Source organism: Leptidea sinapis, chromosome 13, assembly GCF_905404315.1.
Source record: "Leptidea sinapis chromosome 13, ilLepSina1.1, whole genome shotgun sequence".
Taxonomy (NCBI): Eukaryota; Metazoa; Arthropoda; class Insecta; order Lepidoptera; family Pieridae; genus Leptidea; species Leptidea sinapis.
The window spans coordinates 1,623,242-1,647,826 of NC_066277.1; the positions used below are offsets into that span (position 1 = coordinate 1,623,242).

Sequence of the window (24,585 nt, forward strand, 5' to 3'; positions counted from 1 at the left end):
GATTACTACCTATTTCAAGGGTAACAGATAGTTCTTGAACATCCGGGTTCAAGAAGAATGTCACGTGATAACTTTCACATGCAAGACATACCGTATCACATACGCGTAAACTATTTCTGGTCATCCATTAAAAAACATGTTTATAGTATCGTTTTCAATATTTTCGGAAGTATCAATTACAAATATGACACCGATTTCGACATCCAAGATGGCGGGTGTGACTTTAAAACGAAGCCATTGCGAACCTCTGAAAAAGATAACAAAATATTATCTTAGTCATTTTCACGAGAAAAGGTGTTGGTTTGCATAAACAAAAAGTTCAATCTCGTGTTTATTTTAAAAGTCCAGCATTATCAGCTTCAACACCCTCGAGAATCATTAAAACACAGTACATTCAGTTTTAACATCCCAAACACGAAAAATTTGTCATTTTCTTGCAGCCACCATCTTAGATTTAGATTTTGACGGCACTATCAGTTTGAGCACCCTCAAAAACCATGAATCCATGATGCAAAAATTGTCCAACACGTGTAGGTTTTTGTCCAAAATAAATAAATATAAAAAAAACATCGGCAAAAACCCTTAAACTACACTCATAAAAAAACTTGATAAAAAATATTGCCAGTAGTTTAACATTTTGAATTATGTTCACGAATTTATTACAATCGATGTCTCGGAATTCGAATACCTACTAATTATAATAATAATATAACAATAAATCATTCTTAACAGGCATTATACTACTTTATAGTTTAAAAAACGATACCTTCGGTTTTTGTGGAGCCGAGTTCAAACAGCCGTATACCACGCAATACGCTGGCATTTTTAAACAGATCGCTGAAACACATAACAACGTGACATTCGTCTTGAGGCGGCACTCGCTACTGCAACACCGCGAAAATCGCTTAGGGGCCTCGTCGATGCCCATGTTTGAGTGAGTGTGTCATTTTGAAACGTTTTTATGTAGTGTACTGTGGCTTAGAGTCGTGAATTACGCCTAGATCACGTATGTCGCTTTCAATTTTGAGTGGATGACAAAAAAAATGTTTTTTTTATACTAACAGGTAAGCAGCGGGGCCATTTTCAAAAAACTTACAGCCAGTGAATTAGCGACCGATTACATCTCATAACCGTGCTTAAACACAGTGCGTATGAGACCTGAAGAATCTCCTAAAAAAAATGATTTATTACAAAAATCACAAGTCGTTCGAAAAATAAGATATCAACTTATGAACTCTATGAATTGTAGATCATCGGTGACTCTATCTTTAGGTTGCTTCGCACGCAGTTATGACAAATGGATTAAGAGGAAATACCAAAATAAAATTAGGTATCCATTGTACTGGGCATCGAAAACTAAAGATCTAAGAAGAGTGTAATTGAGTAGGGACTAGTGGAGGAAAATCAGAATAAGACTCAGTTATCGATAATAAAAGTTTTTATAATATTCATTTTGGAAAACAGCATTAAGAAAAGCGTTGAAGTATGTTTAAAACATTGTTTAATTGTATTACTGTATACTAGCTGACCTGGCAAACGTTTTTTGCCATATAAATTATATATTATGTAAACCTTCCATGAGCTTCAACGAATCTATTACAAAAGATTTCATTGAGATCGGTCGAATAGTTTAGGAGTTATTAGGGAACATACAAACATACATTCTCTTTTTTATATATATATATTATAATATGTCATTGTTTGTTTTGGTTTTTAGATTGCCTTTAGATATAGAATTTGCCTTTTGTCGTTAGAAAAGGTGATCTTAAAATTTCCTTCTTTAAGCCTGCAATAATATATTATTTATTAGTATTATTATTAGATTTATAAGTACGTATGTAACCTCATTTCAAATTATATGAACTATAATTTCAATAACTGTGCTTTCATCTTATTGTGCGTGCTTATTTGTTGTATTTCCTGATCTCTTTTTCGCTGCACCTCATTGTTTTCTAGAGCATTCTCCCTTCCATTCTTCATATAATAAATTGACGTCATGATTGTTATGTTCTTCAAGTTCGCTAATAATTGTTTTCTTTTAGTTTCTTTTGTCCAGTATATTCTGAATTTTTTGTGTGTGTTTTATTCTGTCTGGTTTTCATGGTCAACTACTTTCTGGTTGCTTTCTTCTCTTTGGAGTTATTATGAATTGAATAATTTGACTTCTAGAATTTTTTATGTTATTGCTTGGTGACCTAGCAAACGTTGTATTGCCATATATACAGTAATAAAAAAACCGATTTTCAGACCTACCTAATATATCGTACTATAATTATTCGATTCGATTACCATCTTGCAACCCTATAGCGGTTTTGTGGATGGAACAGAGTAATATGAAAATCGCGATACCAAAAATATTTGTAGATCGTAGAGTAGTTTCGAAGGAGTTTTGTAGCAAACAACGGGACACAAATTTTATATATGCACTTTTTTCTTTTATTAGAACTCATAATTTAATCCACTTTTCATACGCGTATTATTATAAATACGTAATTTATCGTAGTTCTCACAAACCGATGGCAAAGGTATTTGTATTAGTTTTTTTTTCTTTATTTATTTAGGGGATTTTATGTGTATAAACATGTCAGCTCCATTATAAGCTAATTACATTAACACTAAAACAAAAGAAAAACAATTTTTTTAACTTAAACTTTTTTAACAAAAACTAAAAAAAATTATAAAAGAAAAAGCAAGTTATACAGTCTTCAAAAACAAGACTTATGGATTCAAACAGACTTATAGCATCCTTAGATGCAGGACGGGCAAGTATATTTACAAATATGCCCGTATCAAATCTGTTCAAACCTATAAGTCCTACAATTTCGTCTCTACTAGACAGAAATCGGACACATTCATTTAATAAGTGCTCAACATCTTCAATCATTCCACATGAATCACATAGAGGTGACTCCGCAATTTTCATCAAAAATTTAAACTTATTCAAAGGCATGTGTCCGGATCTCAGTCTGTGAGCAATAATAATCAACCTCCTGTTTGTATTAGTTAGTCTTAATGTGGTATGCGTTTGTTGTTTCCTTGGTTCAGATCTTTCTTGATTATTGTTACTCTCATCTTGGCGCTCGGGTGTTCTTCTCTTCTTTGCTCTTTGTGTTTCAGGTATTTCGGAGTAGGTTTGATGGCGAGTTGCGGTAATTGGTATAGCTTCTCTTGTCGTATATCTATCTGTCTTTCCTTGTACGATCTCTTAGTTGTTTATGGTCTTATATGTGGTGACACTGTTGCTGATCCTATTTATTTATTTACAATTAGGTACAATATCAGATACAACTGTCATCTAATAACAAGAACAGGATACTTTATGTGATCCTGAGATCCAATTAAAATTGTACACGGCATTCGCCAACTGCAGTAAACAGAAATAAGTGGACACAACAGAAATTACATAATAATGAAATAGAAGTTTAACGTGAAGTTATTAAACTAGTTTAAGAAAGAGTATTGAAGAGTTTTGTATCTAAGTCGAAAATAGTAAGTATATTCGTAGTGATGGATGTCTCTATTATACCTATTTTTCTGTGTTCTGTGATTATATAGGTGTGTATACTGTGACGCTGCTAATCACTAGCCTTCTTATTAAATGCTAAACTTTGCAATTTACCTTTAATTCATCATAGCACTTCATTTTCGTTATGATTTTGCTTTTTAAATAATAATGTATTTCTTAAGACAAACTGTGTAATATATCTGAAAAACAATACGCTTAATAACACTTTAACTTGTCTAGTTAGTCTTAACTGTTCCGCGGTGAGCGGGGTATTATGCATACAGCGCCGTACGTAGTCTGTGGAGCATGCCCCAAGCTTTTTGGGCATTGTGCCCATTGAAATCACCCAAGACTACGTTGTCAGCCGAGGGGATCTGTGCAAATACGTCGTCAAATGCCGTTTGAACGCAGCCCATGAGATGATCCGTTTCTGCGTTACCAGTATGGGACTTGTAGACACACCCATAGATGCAGACGCGGTTCTCATAATCTACACGCAGCCAGACACGAGACAGGTCCCTACGCTCAAAATTGCCGAGACGACGATAGCAGATAATATCCTCCCTAACGTACGTACAGAACCCGGCATGAGACAAAAAAATATGCTCAATTTTGTACCCGGGTTACGTAAAATATATCGTTTGGTCGAGATATCTGTCTCCGCAAGAAAACTGAAGGTCGGCTGCGCTGTCTCATGTTGGAAAGGTTATAAAATACGACATACAATTTTGTTGTTTCAAATTAATCTAATTGAAAAGATTCAAGGATTCAGATTGAAATTTACAATTTAGAAGGATTACAAAACCTGTAATTAATAACGATATATTTATTAACTGTAATATAAGCTCTTTCGGATGGAAGTTCGTAGAATTCATTTTAAGTCTCTACGCCTTATGATTCCAGAGATGTCGTGATGAGTCAATACATAGGTGGATTTCTCTTAAATATGTATAGATAAGTTGTAGACGCAACCATTTTTTTTTACTTTTTATGTATATTGTTTTGGAATAGTTTTTTTTAGTCGGTTTTTTGTTTTTATTGAATTTGAATTACACTATGTAACTAATTCGTCTGTGAATATAAAAAAGAATCATCCAAAGTAGTTCACCCAGTCAAAAGTTCTGAGGTAACAAACATAAGAAACGTTATCCTTTTTTGAGTTGTTTTAAAAGAAACTATATGTATTATGAGTTCGTTTAAAGGAAAAGGTCTGAATGTAAAAGTAATATTATTTCGCCTTGAAACAGCAGTCTGTTGTACACTAATGTCTTAGGCATACGTTAGTCATAATTATATATGTATATGCTGCAGCACATACGATAGCATGTCCTCGGCTTATGAATGATATGTTTTAAGTATCATTGTTTTCTTCGACATTGTAAGTGCACGAATAAACAAATCAAATCAAAATCACTTTATTCATGTAGGCCAAGAAATGTCACTTGTGAATGTCAAAAGTATTCTTTTCTTTTTTATATCTACCGCCCCTTCGGAAATGGTTGAGCTTTACAAACATATTGTCACTCTTTTAAATCAACATTTACAACTTCATCTTTTTAAAGATCATTTAAGTTACAATATACGTAAAGTGATACAAGAAACATACTCAAACGTCAAATACTCAACGCTTTATACGAGTTATTCAAAAAAGGCAAATGTAAATTAATACGTAAAACCAAGAGTTATTGAGTTCAGTAGATGCATCGATCCACACACACACGTAAATAAATAATATATCGAGAACTTCTGTTATAATTCTCATTTGTTATTCAAATATTCAGCAGCACTTCAACAACAATTCCCCGTGCTTTTTGCTAGATCAACTTTTTCATCTTCTGATTTGAATGCCGTTTCCATTGTTTAGTATAAAACAGTTTCCAAACAAAAAGTTACGTTAACTTGCACACCGAAATATACGCGCCTAAAGCTGCTAGCATTTAGACAGCGCGAGCGTACACTGTGACCCCGTCCTATTCCAATGTCTATAATATGTGTATAATAAATTGCGCATTTTTGTGACATCATCTTACGATAACGAACGCGAGTTGAATGAAACATAAATACGTTTCCGGGTGAGTATACTAACATTTTATAGTTATAAATCTAATAAATATACTGAGAGAATATTGTGACAACAATAAAACTGCGGTGCTATACAACGATAGGTACGAATTATAAAATGTATGTGGGTCTGACAGAGCTAGAGATGACAACTAACATGATAAATTATGAGGAGGCCGAGACGGCCGCGGCGGAGTCACCAGATAATGTTGAAGATATATATAAGATACGTAATAGCTCTTGTATTCTAAAAAATGATGATACCTTGACAGTGTGCTCGGACACTAATCGCACAGCCTCCTGTACTATCTCAGCCAAGTCTAGTACCGTCTCAGCTGCCTCTGACACTCTAAGAGCGCACTCGGACCCCGAAACTAGGAATATTGAAAGCCGAGATATTTTGTTCTGAACGAGATGATCAGTAATTATAGGTATGCCTCTTAGATTAATTTGTGTGTGTTTCACGTTGTCTAACCTGGGCTTTGTATTGATTGAAAGGTTTCACTAGTGTCTCGCAGATGAGTTCCGGAGTCTATTCTGGTAAGAAAGTTTCGTCCGGGCCTGACTCGTAGGAGCTGGTTGAAGGGTCACCTCCTTCCAGATGTTATAAGTAAGTTCTTGAGTTTATCCATGTAAGGGCATCCGGGCTAGACTCAATGGAGTTGATCTGTGCTTCCCCGGAGCGTAAAAAGAGTAGGGGAGTCCCAGGCTCACGGGTGTCGTAAGAGGTGACTAAGGTTTTTGGAAGTGGGAAAACAATGCACCGTTGCATTAGCCAATGATAGTACAGGGCATAGATATTTTTATACCAAGCTCTGTAGTACGGATTGGTGGTAGATCACAGTCCTGGTTCAATACGTCGATTAAAGTAACATCTGACTGTAACAAACAGGCGTATCGAACTCAAGTTGCGGCGCTGAACTTAAAGGATCCGAACTGCAAAGTTCTAGAGTTCTTCTTCTAATTTAACCGTGCCTCCAGATTTTAGAACGTGTGCTCCTGAGTTGACGCCGGTGCTAACGCGTTTATTCCGGCACTCATATTCAAAGGGCGTAGTCCCTGACTCATGGAAGTCAGCCCGTGTCTATCCGATCCAATAAAAAGGAGACAGTTCGGATCCACAAAGAACAGGACTTTAGCTATTACCTCCCTGCTCTCCAAAATCATGGAGAGCATAAGTAACCGCCAGCTCTTGGTATACCTAGAGGGTCACCAGTTGATTAACGACCGACAGTACGGCTTTCACGGCGATAGGTCGGTCGGCAGGGGATCTTCTGTGACAAAGATGGGCGGCGGCTATCGAAAACAAGGGAGAAGGCCTGGAAGTTAGCCTGGATATTGCGAAGGCCTTTGATAGTGTATGTCACAAGGCACTTCTATCAAAACTTCCATCATTTGGGCTTCCTGAGAGTTTATGCAAGTGGATCTCCAGCTTCTTCACTGGACGCAGCATACAGGTCGCTGTCGACGGTTATTGCTCGAACCCGAAGTCCGTGAACGCTGGAGTGCCCCAAGGTTGTGTGTTATCTCCTACACTGTTTCCTTTGCATACTAATGATATTTTTGACACGTCCAACATACATTACTATGCAGACGACAGTAATGGTGATGCCGATATACGGGCCATTCAGATCTGTCTCGGGAAATCTTCAACCAGGGCCGTGAGAAACATGTCTTCTATCGAGTGTACATGTGTCTACTGTGATCGAGTCTTCTCTAGAGATGGTCGCGGAATTGGGTAAATTGAACCAGAAGACTCAAGTTTGCGAGTTTACCGCAAATAAACCCTATTTGTCGTATCACCGTTCTTCGACGATATTTCCCTTACAGCCTCGCCAAGTATCGGAATACTGTACCTCGAAATCTCGAGCGATTGCCAATTCCACCGTTATCTGGAGGCAAAGCCAAATTGGCTTCGAAGAAATGTACCCCAGTATCAACTAGATCCATTTGACCGCGTGCAAAGCTGAGCAGCTCGAATTGTCCGGGACCCAGTGCAGTCATACCTGACGTGTATTGCGATTGGCTGGTCGATTAGACAATTGATGTTCGGGTCCTTATGGCATGGTTATGGGTTGATTGAAGGGACACTCTAGTCTTGTCCAAGCCAATAATGTTGCTGTAGATGATGACAATGCTGTTGATAGTTATTATAACATGCAGGCGCGTGATAGTACATTTATTGGATATATTGTCACAAACGTCAGAAAATTTCTAAAAACTTTATAAGTACCTAATTTATTTATTACAAAAGTAGCAATAAATAAATACACAGTAAGATGTACAAAAAAATATACAGAGCAATTTTAAACATTTTATCATCTTTAGTAACAACTATTCAATTAGCTCGGATAGATTGGACATTGTGGAAGCATGCGAACAGCATGACAGACAATATTACTACCAGAATCAAATTTTATTTTATTGTTAATGCTATTCTATTTAAATATTATTAAGTTTTAGTTTAATGTATACCGTAGACCAGGAGTAACATAAATATGCGAGATCGCATGTACAGAAAGATTGTTAACAAAGACTATATATAATATCAATTACATAGTTTTAAAAGACATATTCAAGATCCATACATACATATTGAGTACTACCAGTATTACTTACTACGTTCGTAAAATAAACCACTCGTCACTGCGGAACTATGCAAAGAGTTTCTCAGATTTATATATACCTATCACCAGAAATCGACCCAATAAACTAGTAATAATTACCGGCACCTGATTGAGAGTCAGAAAGCAACGGATCTCGATTGGTCGCGGAACAGGAAACAGCGTATTTGACCTTGGATTCCTCTTGTTTTTATTTTATTTTTGACGCGAACAGCTTCCAGTCATATTGTAACGGATTACGCAATGACAATAAACAAAGGACAGGACAAAACTATTTCAGCTGCAGCAAGTCTAGGTTTGAGTTTGGAGTGTTTTTCGTGCTTTTATTATTACATTGTTGTTTCCCGCATCAGTAATCCAAATTGCTGTGGGAATTGCAAACTGTAGGTACCTATTTGTAATGATAAGTAAACAAGGAAGTATTATTGTAGAGGATACACATTTTATATACCTACATTTTGATTACCTACAGAGTTGATTTTAATCTTAGCTTACGCCGGTCATGTCGTGTCAACTGTAATACAAACAGACAATATAATATTTAATTGATAATAATCTCAATAGGGCTACTGGAAATCCAAGAGCTGGCAGCTTTTTCGGTCAGTGCTACCAGTATTCATAGTACACTTTATTGAGCAGCTCTGCATTTCACGCGGTCAAATGATTCGAGCTGATACTGGGGTGCGAGCTATACTCTAGATGTGGCCCAACCTGCGCTTTGTAGAGCACTAGAATTTGGGCCGTATTGAAGTATTGCCCTGCTCTATTTATGACGTCCAGCTTCTTCGAAACCAGTTTGGCATTGTCTTCGAAATGACCGCGGAATTGGCAATCGCTCGAGATTTCAAGACCCAGAATTCCGATACTAGGCGAGGCTTTAAGAGAAGTGCTATCATTTCTGGTCTGGAGCATTCCTGTATCAGCTCGATCCATTCGACCGCGTGCAACGTAGAGCAGCTCGAATTGTCGGGAACTCAGTGCTCTGTGAACTGCTGGATCACTTGGCGTTGCGTAGAGACGTCACTTCATATATATAGGGACTATACCTTTTGAGAAGAATGCTGGAATTAACGCGTTAGCACCGGCGTCAACTCAGGGGCACACATTCTGAGCACGATTGGAAAAATGCCATCCGGCCCACTCGATTTCTTGATTTCCAAGGAAAACAGAACTCGCTGAATAGTTTTCTGTCTGAACTGTAGATACTTCAGGCATAGAGCTTAAGCACCGCGTGATGGTGGCGGTGTTTTTTGTCGTCGTCAAGAGTGGAGTTGGAGGCAAAAAGAGTGCACAGTAGATTGGTTTAATGTATGGGTCAGGGTGTCACTCCTCATGTGTAACGGCGGTAAGGACGGCTGGATGAAGTAGCCAAGAGCAACTTTCGACAACGCCCAGAACGCCTTAGATAGCGCACGGGCAATTTGCCGCTTTAAGAATTTGAGGCACGGTTGTATTCCCTGTCTTGAACATTGTAGTTCGGATCCTTTGTGCCCAGTGCCGCAACCTACATTCGATATGTCTTTTAATTTGAAATAATAAAAAAAATAGTTTGTATTGTTTTACAGAGCATAAGTTAAATGTAATGAGATTCAATTATTAAGTATTACAAAATTGTAAGCAGGTTTTTTAGGCAAAATGCAATTCAAGATAGAAAAGACAATGTATAATTGTCCATGGAACGCCTTATTGAATTATCATGTTTTCAACTGGAGTATCTTATTGTGGTATTTGTTTATACACCACTGCATTATGATGAATTAGAGATAATAATGGAACAGGTATTAAAACAATTATGCAAGAGCAATAAATTAATTAAGGTGTTCGATGATTTCAATATAGGCTTGCTTGTAAGATCTAGAATCTTCACAAAAAGGGCTGATTAGTTATTGGAATCGATCGGTAAAGTCGTTCAAAAGTTATTCCAAAAAAAAAAACACATACGAAAAAAATTCGTAGTATTTTTGAGATTTCTTAAAATCTACCGGTCCATATTGTCTTCAAAATCTAATGTAATCAAATTTTGGTCAAGCTTTATCAATGGCGCCAACCGCGATGAAATCGGTCGAGCCGTTCAAAAGTTATACACGTAAGTATCCATCCCTACTTTGTGGTTATAATATTGTGAAGTGAAACCACAAAAATATTTGCATGTCTGTCAAGAAGAAACATGTGCAAACTTAAATTTGTAACAACTTTACTTGTGAATGTTTCTGGCAAATAAAGAACTTTGACTATACTAAGAGATTTACATACATCCATACACACACACCCACGGGGAATAGTCAGGGAAGCTTCCTAGGACCTTAAGAGGGCACCCGGGTCAAGCGTAATTTGAAAAAAATATCTATTATCTATGTGTGCGTAATAGCCGGTGTTTTATGTGAGTAATGCGTATGAATTAGTGCGCGTACCCCGCACATCCAGTTTCATTTATCAACTTACTCCGAACTCGCTCATAATTAGTGTTTGACCCTGGCTATTCATACACGGATTTGTAACGTTGCTTTATTTTGACTCCACTTGGACTCTTCTTGCGAATCGGATTTTGAGTAAGTAATTATTTTCACTTCCTACTAAAAAAAATATGTATCAACATGCATTTTAAATCTTTCATAATCTCGAAAATATTCATTTAAATTAAATGCTGTAAAAGGCCATATTGATCTATATTAAAATGTATTTAAGGTACTTAATTGGATAAGGATTAATGCTGTATTGCTTAAAATCGCTTCGTAAATTAGACATTATTTCTCGTAATAAGATAAAAAATGGTTATTGTGGGTTATCCCTAAGAGATAGACATATACCTACCGTCGCAGACTTTTTTGTCGAACTTTTTATGTTGTACAATTACTTACTACTTTTATCTATCAAGTACGGTTCAGCCAGCGTTTGCAATGTATGCGCAAAAAATGTGTTCATTTACGACTACACATTAGAATAGTCTAAAATTATTACTGTTTCTCTTCTATCATTATCATCATTCAGCCGGAAGACGTCCCATGACGATCGGTCTTGCGATCTAAATGCGAAGTGGATAAAGATTGCTGTCCTGTGATAGCAGTAGTTGGAGATGGTTCTTGGGCAAAAAGTTCATACAAACGTGTATTTAGCTCAGCGTCCGGTGCTACATTGTTGGACTGCAAAGTAAAAGTTTACTGGTACTAATGATGATTAGTATGTTATTATGTTGGCTAGAATTAGAGCATGATAAGTGATTTGTCTCCTCTGTTTAAGTTAAATTTATCGGAGGCCAAAGTTTAATAATTCTGCTTACATTTTTAAATTTTATTTTTCCTTTTACGTTCTGCAGCTTCATTTTGTCTCTCAATCTAACACCTAGAACGCTTCTTTCCATAGAATTTTGGCAAGTTCTTAATATTGTGAGATTTTTCTCGGTTAGGACCCATGTTTGTGATCCATAAATTAAACGTGGTAGTATGCAAGCATTGAAAACCTTTCTTTTGTCCTTTATGGGAATATGCTTGTTCTTCATCACTTCGCTGAGCGACCAATATCTTTTCCAGGAGTTCGTGACCCTTTTATAGATTTCTTTTGTCATACAGTCTTTGATTGATAATAAATGCCCCAGGTAAACGTATTCGTCTACATATTCAATTGTGTTACCATCTACTAACACAGAAACCACTCACTCCAGAGTCCTAAAGGGAATCTTGAACGAAATACCACTTCTTGATGCACCTATGGACAGATCACTGAGCCACCATGTATTCGACCGAAGGTATGATATTCGACTTAATGCGGAAGCAAATGATAACTGGCATCAACGACGTCAGAATATATAGGGTAAGGTGGGTACATTGTAAAAAAAAATAAACGATAATGTAGCGACGAAAATATTTATTTAATCAACTTCTAACTAGCATGTATATAAACTTTAATAGTCTCTCTTCATTTAAAATTATTTAAACATAACTTTTAATAGTAACTTAAATTGCATTTTAATCAGATCAGTCGATTGTAACAGTAAATCTGTTACAGGGTAAGGGGCACATTGTTACAACATCAAAATAGTATAAAAACGTTTTCAAGAGAAAGAAAAACCTTAATATGTCTTCCAACGATACCGTTGCCATATCTGGTTCAAGAGGAAAGTAGAAATGACTGTCAACTTTTCCACTTTTACGTAAATAGCTGACTTTATATACATCATTTTAAAAAAATTCAGTAAGTTGCGAAGTTTTTCAGCTCTCTTGCAATGGATTTCTTTTCTTTGTGTTATATTCTTTTTGTTTACTTTTTCATGTTTATTTCTTACCATTTTCTTTTAAAACCTAAATAAATGTTAGTTGGGTATCATTGTAATTTGAAGCTCAATATACATAAAGAAACAAAAAAATTAACTTGAACTGATTTTTTTCTAATTTTGATCACATAAATTAGATTTTTGTTTGTTCTTTCTAAAACGCGGTACAGACTGAAGCGATTACAACTTTTCAAAGATGGCCGCTTATGAGGTTGTGAAAATTGTATACCACCATTGTAACAATAAATGTCAGAAACATAGATACTTGCATTGTAACAGTGTACCCCATGTAACACTGTTCCCCACCTTACCCTACAGACGGATCCAAATCCATACACGGCACTGGAGCCGGAGTCTTCTCGAACGACCTAAATATAAAAATATCAACAACACAAGATAACCTCAACACAATAATTCAAGCAGAATGTATTGGAATCACTAGAGCAGCTCAAACGGTAGCAGCCAGACATGTCAGAGACCTTAACATAAACATAATCTCAGACCACCATAACATCTTTCTTTATACTGGAATGCCATAACGCACTTCAATCCATCGCAAACCAGAACAGAGTCACTCTGTAATGGATTAAGGGACACAGCAACTCACTGGGCCGTAGCATATGGACCGGAGCCACTGCTACCCATACCTTAGGCCCAAAAAAAAATGGCTACGAGAAAAAACGGAACAATCCCACCTAACAGAATGGAGAAACAGCAAAAGTTGCAGGCAAACAAAGAATACGGTTCCGGTGCCCCCAACCTGATGAGACTACACAGTGACAATATACGCACAATTGTAGGTGTAGTCACCGGTCACTGCCCCTGGAACAAGCATTTGTCTATCATATGTGTAACACAAAGCCCCATGTGCAGAGGATACATGGAGGCAGAGGAAACGCCAGAACACGTGCTTATGGAGTGCAGCAGTGTGGCCGAACAACGGACACAAATAATCCAATCACCAGCATCGCTTCCGGATGCCTGCAGAAACTTAAAAAGACTGCTAGACTTCTGGAATGATCTGGGCTGGTAAGTAAGGTGAAGTAAGAAGACATTTTTAAAAACGTACAATGGCCCAATCAAGAGGCCAAGTGTGTAATCAGCCTAGCTAAGATAAACTAACCTGCCCATACTTAATCTACCCTAAAGCCTGCTACTAAGACTGTAAGTATATCGACCTGGATACATCTGAAGGTCTCTCACAAAGAATAAACGACAACGACGAAAACGACTTATGTTTACTCAACTCAGTGTATATATTACTCGTATAGTTACCACAATCATCCTTGAAATTAAGATTTTGAACTAACACGTAAGATCAATATAGGCATTGTTGAATCAGTAAATATTGTACGTTCATATTTAAATATCGTTAATATTGGTATCACCTTTCTGAATTATTAGCAGAGTAAACACCGCTTAGGAACACCAACAGACATGACAACGGAGCGAGTAGGTCCATTGGTTAAACTGCGGTATTGCATTAGATTGATTGTTAGTTTGGTAGCAGTTAGGACCATAGAGCCACACGGGCCACCGACGGTTTGAGGAGAGTATCAATAACGTTTTTCTTCATACAAAACTATCTACCGTTTTTTGCGGGGGGAAATCTGCGTCGCGCACACATTTTCAGACTCCCACACAAAAACATTAATTGGCTGTCACTACAAAACTCACCCGTAACATTTACAACACACAGCATGCCGTGGCTACTGTCCTGCTACTACACGTGACCTGATCGAAAATTCGTAAGACAGTCGTTGAAATTATGGATGAAAGTTGACTTTTTTGAGAGATAAACTTTATAATGTAATATAATTATAATAATATGCATAAAAAATTAAAATTTTTGTGTACGATAGCGGAAAAAATGAATATTGTATTTAACCACATAAATGCTAGTACTTTTATACCGATAAATAAAGCAATTCGTGCGAAACTACTCCGTAACTGTTCCAAAATATTCAAAAATGCACAAAGTTGTTCAAGTTTTCACTTCTGCGGGCTCTCCCGGAGAGCAACGCGTTCTTTTTTTGTTTGCTTTGTATTGTGACCTTATTGTATGGATTATTGCGCTAATAATCAACCGTAGATAGTATGACAAGACTGCTTCCATGTTTTATATGCATTCAGACACCCTCAGTTTCCCATAAACTCGCTTCTGGGTCGGTTGTGCAAATTTTGCGCCCGCGGCAATGCGTGATTTTTTTATAGCCTCGGTTAATGATAGTTCTTGTGCGCCATGAACTCGTTTTAATTATAAATACACAAGGAGTATAGTCAAGCACGGTGCCGGTAACAAAGTTTGGGGGTGGTTTTCCGTATGTGGAGTTGGATCCATTCGGAACATTGAAGGTACAATGGATCAATGGCAATACAAAAATATCTTAGAGCACACAATGATTCCCTCTTCCGACGATAATTTGATATTAATATATAATTACTAATACTTTAAAAATATTGTGTTTTATACTTTTTTGTTGTTGTTTCTAATTAGTTTACCATTATTGTTCATATCTTAAAACTGATTTAAATGCTTGTGGGTAATGTAATATTGAAATTGCACTTGTGTAATTGGATTTATATTGTTTTTCTAATAAATGATAAATCGTTGAATATATTGTTGTCCTATTTATTGTTTAATTTCAAAATAAAAACAATTGCGGTGAAGTATCTTACATAATGTCAAGGACCTGTGGTAGGGTTTCTTATTATACGATCACCACTGTATATTTGTATTTCCGGACATATTTTATTTTCATCATGTGTGGTACTTTCTTTGCAATAAGGTTCGAAACTCGGACTCTAATCGAGCGAGACGGAGCACAATTATTCCTAATACTCGTGTACTGGTGTCTCGGTATATCGTCGACCAGTGCCGGATGAAACTTGTGTCTTCTATCGAGTCCTATATTAAGAAGTGCACAGAATGGGGTAAAATGAACCTTGTCCAATTTAACTCATAGAAGACTCAAGTTTGCGGGTTAGCGCCCTATTTTTCGTATCGCCGCTCTACGACAACACCTTGCATCGGAATACTAGGTCTCGATCTTCTGCGATTCCGCGGTCGTCTAGAGGGCAAAGACAAATTCTCCTCGAACTACGGTACTTCAAGCCGGCCTACTACCTAGCGCTCCGTAAAGCGCAGGTTCGGCCACATAATATGGAGTATTGCTGTCATCCCTAGTCTATTATTATTTGCAGAGGGTGGCTATTTGGCTAGTCCTGATTGGGTCCTAGTAACACCGCGTCCAGAATTGAACTATTGTGTTCGCCACTCATACTTATAGCTCGTCGTCAAGCCCCGCAGAATTTACGAATAGCACCATCTTCTTGATTCGAGTATTAAAAACAGCATCTCTAGTCTAGCTCACCCCAGTATCGATTCGAGCCAGACATGGAAATTTCCTAAAAAGCGCGTACTCCTTCCTTAATGGCCGGCAACGGTACTGTGTTGCCTCTGGTAGTGCTGTTATTGTTGTGGGCGGCGCTGATCACTTAACATCAAGTGATCCGTACGCTCGTTTCCATATTTCTCTTCTATAAAAAAAAGTTCGAATCAAATCTTTATTTATTAACAGTACGTGAATTTATCCGTAGGTACACTCAACTCAATAACTCTTGAGGTTTTTTCTTGAGTAATTTTTTTGCATCACTATATAATTGTAAGTATATTGACAGTAGGTGCGGTAATGGTAATGTCAGCCTCCCCAAGAGGCACGCCGAAGCAGACATCATCGGTCGAGGTGTGTCGTGAATGATCCATGTTCATGAATGAGACTCTCGCACACTGTGAGGGACGAGGATCAGATGCCTGATCAACATTATAATTTTTTTTTCTGCGAGTTTATTTTACATTCGATGGTAAATAACGTAGCTTGCAATTTACAGACACTTCATAATTCTTTTATTAATATTATATCAAATTTATACAATATAGTTATAGATACACATATACATGTCAACGTTGAGAAATTATTAGCTATTATTGAAGATACATTCAATTAACTCGTAACAGATACGACGCCGCCGGCGTCTAACAACAGCGCCTAAGAAAGAGATAACAACAATAGTATAACAGCCACCAACACTGTCGCGTGGCTCGCGCGCGGCGCTACTCTACAATCGGTACAATAATATATTATAGTGCGGACCGTTACACTTTAGAAGACTTCCACAGTACACAGTCGCTACGTCGCATGGACCAAGTCGATTATTATTATGTTTATGTTACTCGACATTTTTATCAACAATGGTAAGTTCTGGACGACGCGACGCCGTTCCTGTACTTCAACTATCATCAACGATATTGCTAGTACGGTATAAATATATCTCTATCTATATAGATAGCAACCTCCTCCCCCATAGGTGCTTACCAGGCAATAGTTTAACAAATCATTTATTAAACCACTTGGTCCATGTTACTTATTATCTACAAGAACACTGAACAGTTGCTAACAAGTGGTCGCCTCGGTGTGAGCTCTGCTGTGCGACCAGTAACGGCGTCCGGTCGCCAAGTGTCAGAACGGTTCGCCACGTGGCTTGTCATTTCAAAGGTACGGTACGAAATCAAAATAAACCTCGTCCTTACACCGGAGAGATCCGACTCTAATGGGCGGTCAGCAGTATGATCGACCACAAGTCGGCGGCATATTTCATTACATTTGTAGCGAGGGCGAGAAATGTCGAGTGAACCAAAAATAATTAGATTATATAAAGCCAAGTACTGATTTGTAATAAATGGACAAAACTAGTGTGGAACTAGCATTGGATTAATGGACTAGTAGAACGAAGCCGTCGTGAACATCGCCCCCGTCTTGCAGCACAGCTCACTCCGCGGCCGACACCCCGCCGCTCGCCGCTCACACAATCGAACATTAAACACCAATATTACATTACTTAATTCAAATCGTTGAATATTTTTCTTCACACTATATCTACGCAAATAATATTATTCAAAATTCTCACGTTCTTTGGGATTTAAAATAAATCTCTAATACAATGATAAATTAAACGTAAATAAAGCTTGAAGCTATATCAAATACGACACTAATATTTCCGCGCATAGCTTCATATTCATATGTATTGTACTATTAGAATAATTTAATAACAATTAATTAATAACACGCACAACAGCGGACAAAGCGCGGTCAGTGTCACGTGAGGTGCGGCGCCCCCGCGTGTGACGCAGTGCCAACTAACACGTGCTGCTGTATCGATACGAGAGATAACTAACAATCATTTACTAAATATCTGTTCAGCTCGTGCACGATTCTACAGTGGGATACCCATCACAGTTCTGACTATTGTGTGGAAATAATATTAAGCCAACTCTGAAAAACAATAACTAACATGATTTATATTGGTTTTTTATTACATATTGGTCAGTACTTTCAAAAGAGCAAGCACAAACAAGAACCGAGCTCGTGCGCAGCTCGGGCCCTAATTGGGCGCTCGCACAATCCTGCGCACGAAGAATACATATTAAAATAGTTTAACTAAAACTTGTGTTATGTTATGCTTACAGTCCAGTTTTTCTGGAACAGAAATGTTAAGAGAATATAGTTTCCAAAATGACTCAATAACTGTTTACCAAGTCTGGGAAATGTTGATCCAAGATCCTAGCAGGCCTCCTTCATCGGGACTCGAGACTGAGGACACGCACTTTTAGACAAGCTTTTAATCTATGTATCAATAGATATAGGCTGACACGGCTTTTCAAGTGTTCCTTTGCAATTTTAGTTTATCTAAGGAAACAAAAAATCTTTAATGGAAGAGATAAAATAATAAATTACTTGTAACGGGAAGGCTTGGGAAGAATTCAAGGAAGAGAGTGTAAGGTATTACCGTGGTATCACTGTCACTATGGAACTTGTGTTGTATCGTCTCCAAGGCAGTAATAACAACATTCGGCACTGAGCTGACAACAACATGGAATGTAATCGCGACCACAATAGCCGGCCGCCGTGTGAGCGCATACATAACGATTTTTGTAACGAACGTACAGCAGTTTTTTGATGCACCCCACCACACAATATGGCATCACTTGTTCATTTCGCGACGACATGAAATTACAAGTATTAAAATATGTTAATTAGGTACAAGTGAACAATGATAGGGCTGTGAGCCCCGTCGGTTTAACCTTATAAACCAGTACAGCCAACTATACATTCGCAGTGCAAACAATTCAATCAGGCAACCTAGTTGAGCGAGATGCGGTATTGAATGCTCACGGGCACGTTACAATCACAAGCCGTCGTGGACAATGGTCGCTGGCTACTGTAGATTTACATAACATCTATCATACTAATACTTTTTTTTGACATTCATAAGTGTTTTTTCCGTGACCTACACGAATAAAGTGATTTTGAATTAGAATTTTTTGAATTTGAATGTGATAACTGGAAGCGTTCTCCTTTTATTACTTGTATATGGGGCGTTAGGGCTAGCGCCAACATATATTAACTGCCTATACAGAGTGTGTTATGTACACAGGTCACGGGGCAGACATTATTATTAGCGACTCCTTTTAAGATATTATAATGGTATAAATATTTAGAAGTCACATTCGCTTAGCTATGAATATCATCATAGTTAATTTGAAAAACATTGGCTATAATTGTTTTTGAGATTGTAGTAAAAAATAGTGTTTCTGAAAAGGGTAACCCGTCTACGTCGCTCTAATTAATTGTATCTTATAAACGACCAACGACGGCGTACCCGCGCCACGTGCAAGGACATAACAAGAAACACCTCGCCATTTTGTAATGGGATCAAATATTCATACTATTGATAATTAAATAATAATAACAATGATCTAGCTACACAATTCAATACAATAGTAAACTTAAACCGCTGTACAATAACAGTTAGGCCGGGTGCCAGCGCGTGACGTCACTTCTCCTGGCGCGAGAGAGCCAGCGCCAGCTGCAGCTCGTGGTGCTCGCGGCGGCGGCGCTCCTCGGCCTCCGCCTCCAGCCGCTGGGAATCGGCCGCGGCCCAGGCCCACTGCTGCGCCTCACTCGGCAACAGCTCGGTGGCGCGCGCTTCCGTCGCTTTCTTCTTCTCCTTGTGCCTCGTCCGACCGATCCCGCCTATCGTGTGAACCAGCGACTTGGCGTATTTCACCGGTTTCGGCGACTTGTCCTTCTTGGCGGGCAGCGTGCTCGAGGGCCAGGTTTCGTTCAAGTTCTCGTTGAGGTCGGTGGGCCAGTCGGCGGCCCAGTTGTCGTTGGCGTCGCTGAACGCCGCGGGTCTGGAGAAGGGGTCGCGGGCGGCGGGCGGCGCGGACACTCGGCCGCTGGTCTGCCGCGTGCTCGCGAGCGTCCCGTTCACGGGGGGACAGAAGAAGTCGTCAGTTTCGAAGCCGGCGACGGAGGTGGGCCGCCTTGCGTCCGTGACGTCCGCGAAGGGGTCCTCGATGTTGAAGGGATCCTCGTAGCGGTAGTCTTTGAAGGGGTCCTCGGTGAAGTCGACGGGCGCGCGGTCGCTCTGAGCCAACGAGTGCGAGTGAGGGGCGCGTGCGAGGCGGGCGGCCGGTGCGGGACACGCGTGCGGCCGTCGCGGGGCCTAGCGCTGCAATGTGGGACAAGCACACGAGCCGCGGTTAGACTGGTTAGTGACGGTGACGCGATACCACAACCGATGGTTACATGGAGCTCTCGCTGCGTTTCGTCAGAGACTTAACTTGTATTAACATTGTTTACTGTCTTAAATGTTATCCCCCTTATTCATAATAGTCTGCTTACTTAAATCATTGCTAATTCTCACTCTGTCTTCTTCTATTGACCTAAGTCAGAATGAGAAATAACACTCCTTAGCGGCTGTTATAAGTTAGCCGACCATTATGGATAAGGGGGTATATGTTTACTGTTTTGATATAACTACATTTTTCTGAATCTACTTTTTATTTTTTATTTTTATGGAATAGGAGGACAAACGAGCGTACGGGTCACCTGGTGTAAAGTGATCACCGCCACCCACATTCTCTTGCAACACCAGAGGAATCACAAGAGCGTTGCCGGCCTTTAAGGAAGGTGTACGCGCTTTTTTTAAAGGTACCCATGTCGTATCGTCCCGGAAACACCGCACAAGGAAGCTCATTCCACAGCTTCGTAGTACGAGGAAGAAAGCTCCTTAAAAACCGCACTGTGGAGGACCGCCACACATCCAAATGGAGGGGATGATATCCTAACGTGTGGCGTGTCGTGCGAAGGTGGAATTCGGCGGCAAGAATCAGGTTAAACAGCTCTTCGGAACACTCCCCGTGATAAATGCGGTAGAAGACACACAATGAATCGACATCTCTACGCAACGCCAAGTGATCCAGCCGTTCACAGAGCGCTAGGTTCCCGACAATTCGAGCTGCTCTGCGTTGCACGCGGTCAAATAGATCGAGCTGATACTGGGGTGCGCCAAACCAGAGATGACAGCAATACTCCATGTGTGGCCGGACGTGCGCTTTGTAGAGCGCTAGAATGTGGGCCGGCTTGAAGTATTGCCGTGCTCTATTTATGACGCCCAGTTTCTTCGAAGCCAATTTGGCTTTGCCCTCCAGATGGCCACGGAATTGGCAATCGCTCGAAATTTCGAGATCCAGTATTCCGATATTAGGCGAGGCTTTAAGGGAAGTGTTGTCGAAGAGCGGTGATACGGCAAATGAGGTTTTTTTTAGTGGTAAACGCGCAAACTTGAGTCTTCTGGGGGTTAAATTGGACGAGGTTCAACTTACCGCATTCCGCGACCTTCCCGAGAGAGGACTCGATAGAAGACACAAGTTTCTCCCGGCACTGATCGACCGACAACTGCCAGGCCTTCCGTCTTGCTTTCAATAGCCGCCGCACATCTATGTGTTAGGTATACCAGAAGATCGCCAGTCGAACGACCATGGCGAAAGCCGTACTGCCGGTCGATGATCAACTGGTGAGCCTCAAGGTATACCAAGAGCTGGCGGTTAATTATGCTCTCCATAATTTTGGAGAGTAGGTAGAATAGGTAATAGCAATAGGCCTGTTATTTGCCGGATCCGAACTGTCTCCTTTTTTTTTGGATCGGATGGACAAGGCCTACTTCCATGAGTCAGAGACTACGCCTTTTGAATAAGAGTGCCGGAATAAACGCGTTAGCACCGGCGTCAACTCAGGGGCACACGTTCTAAGCACGATTGGAGAAATGCCATCCGGCCCGCTCGACTTCCTGACGTCCAACGAAAACAGAGCTCACCAAACAGTTTTCTGTCTGAACTGTACAGGCATGGAGCTCTGACATCGCGGGATGGTCGGCGGTGTTTTTCCGTTGTCGTCAAGAGTCGAGTTGGAGGCAAAAAGAGCGCACAGGAGCTCGGCTTTCTCTTTTGCCGAATGGGCCAGGGTGTCATTCCTCATGTGCAACGGCGGCATGGACGGCTGGTTTGAAGTTACCAAGAGCAGCTTACCGTTACCCGACCAGAACTTGCGTGTTCCGGTCGGGTAACTGGAAAGCTGCTCGCCAATTAAGACGACGTGCTTCGAGTTCGCACGGGCGATTTGCCGCTTAAAAAGTCTGGAGCCACGGTTATATTTCCTCTTGAGAACTTTGCAGTTCGGATCCTTTGAGCCCAGCACCTCAACCCAAGTGCGATACGCCTGTTTTTGCAGTCAGATGCTGCTTTAACTGACGCATCGAACCAGGGCTGTGATCTGCCACCGATCGGTACTACAGAGCTTAGTATAAAATATCAATGCCCTGCAGTATCACATCGGCAACGGCGCAGGCAATAGGATCATCCGAAGGGAAACAAACCCTGCCCCAAGAGTAGGATGCAAAAAAGGAACGCATCCTATCCCAATCTGCTGACTTGTAGTGCCAAACGCGGCGGGTCGCTGGTGGTCTGCGACGTTGGCGTCGGATAGGCACTACACAGCAGAAGTTCTAATAAGCACGATATGTGGCTATCCGGGAGCCGCGTTGGCAACTCAACCAATTGGGACAGACCATACGCCAATGCAAAATTATGCACAGATCGCCCTGCCTAGTCTGTAGTACGGGATCCAAGCCATTCGGCATTGTGCCCGTTGAAATCACCCAAGACTACGATTTCAGCGGAGGGGATCTGAGCAAGCACGTCATCAAATGCCGCTTGAACGCAGCCCATGAGAAGATCCGTTTCTGCGTTACCACTATGGGACCTGTAGACACACGCATAGACGCGGACGCGGTCTTCTAAATCTACGCGGAGCCAGAGAGTAGACAGGTCCCTACCCTCAAAATTGCCGAGACGGCGACAGCAGATATCCTCCCTAACGTTCACACATACCCCGGCATGAGGCATAAAATTATGCTCAATTTTGTACCCGGGGTACGTTAAATATGACGTATCGCTAGGTCGAGATATCTGTGTCTCCGTAAGGAAACACAAGGCCGGCTGCGCCGTCTCAAGGTGGTGGTGGACGGCGTTTAAATTGGAGTGAATTCCCCTGATATGACAGAAGTCCACATTAAGGGTGGAGCGGGGTGCCGTGGTGTTGCTGCCCTGTTTGTCCTTAGATATGCGCGGTACTATGCCCTCCCCAGAATACGAGGGGCAGCCCAAGCGAGAATGCTAGGGGAGGGATTCTCCGGCTCTGGTAGAGCCGGTACCCTCCTGGGGTAATATCTTTTGAAGGACCGCTCTCATATTTTTGCTGGGGGGTGATTAGGAGGGGGAGGGGGGAAAGGATGGCCTCCGGTCCTCGACACTAACCTATGCGAAACATAGCGGCACTAGGCCGCTACTTCACGCCGGTATTCTGTGCGAGTGTGGTAAGTAACCCGGACGAGTCTGGCCTGATTGTGCTGACGTCATAAGACGGCAGCGTGACTCTCCCACTTTCAAAAAGCCCGTAGTCGCCTCTTCCGACACCCTTGGACCTGGGACTACCCTATCCTTTTTACGCCCCGGGGCAGCACAACTACTACTAACCTACTGTCATCAGGTATAAAAAAATGCATATGGCTCATTTTATATATTCATTTAAATTATTTCTCTGACGACGCCGCAGGAGATAGTCAGAAATATTATTTACATAGTATTGAAGTCGTTAGTTGTCGTTTTAAAGATTTTGTTAATTATTAATACATGTTAAGATGGAAACACAACACAGATATAATACATAAATAGTATGCTAGCAAGACGATAAGGCTAAATACTGTAAGCATTCAAAACAGGCAAAACATGCGAATGAAATAAATGAAACGGAGATGGCAAATAATAACGCTTGTCCCAACAAAGCGAACGATAGAAGCGAACTTAAATGTTATTAAGTATAACTCAACCATAACTTACGTCAAACATAATATTCAAACGAGCTATGGCCACTGCGCACGGCCACATGCGTGTCGTGTGTGCGCACCGCACCGCACTCACATCGAGAACGGCATTTCTCGCAACAGAGAAAGTGGCTGGAGCCGCGGGTATGGCTCGAAGGACCACCACCCAATCGGTTCAAATATAAATGTCATAACTTTCTTAATGAAAATCCGATACATAATAAATACAAACAGGATCGCGAACTTTTGAACAATTTTTCTTTCTCTGCTGCGACAAAATAAAAATAACTTAAAATAACACTACAATACACTTTGTAACAATAGAGGACTACATTGAAATAAAAATAAATAAAATACTAAGCTCAAATTTTAGTTATAATGAACACACTACACTACACATATCAATAATATAAATAATTATCTGGTTCGCATTAAATAAGAACTTTAATTTATGATGATATGCAATTAGCGAATTTGCAAGAAACTCATAATCATAATGTTAACCCGTCTGTTACGAAATCTTTTGTGGGACGAATTAAATCCAAGTTTACGTTGACAATATGATCCAAGTAAACGTATAAAACAATTGTATTACGAAATTCAAAAGAATTGTGAAAAACGTTTATGTATTTTACTATTACATAAATAACTTTAACAATAAACATTTAAGATTCCTCTGAACCAGAAAATTATTCGAGTAAAGAGTTGAATGTGTGGTTTATTTCCGGAGACTTGCCCGGACTCTATAAACTCAGGAACAACAATTAAGAAATGGAAATTAAGGGCATTACGTCGCCGAGTGAACGTTAGTGTTGTAAAATTATTAAAACTTTCGTAAGTCA

General features: G+C 39.9%; 1 protein-coding gene across 2 annotated transcripts in view; it reads right to left on the reverse strand.

The window, feature by feature from the left end:
* Positions 1-16,341: 16,341 nt before the first annotated feature.
* The window catches only part of LOC126967689 (epidermal growth factor receptor substrate 15-like 1), a 31,698-nt gene continuing 23,454 nt past the window's right edge, over positions 16,342-24,585 (reverse strand). Inside the window, exon 15 of one of the 2 annotated variants that reach the window (XM_050812273.1) lies at positions 16,342-19,948. In XM_050812273.1, the coding sequence (XP_050668230.1) occupies positions 19,352-19,948 (597 nt within the window). In that variant the 3' untranslated portion in view covers positions 16,342-19,351. Of the gene's footprint in view, positions 20,033-24,585 lie in introns of both variants that reach the window. The other variant, XM_050812274.1, reaches the window with a different exon arrangement.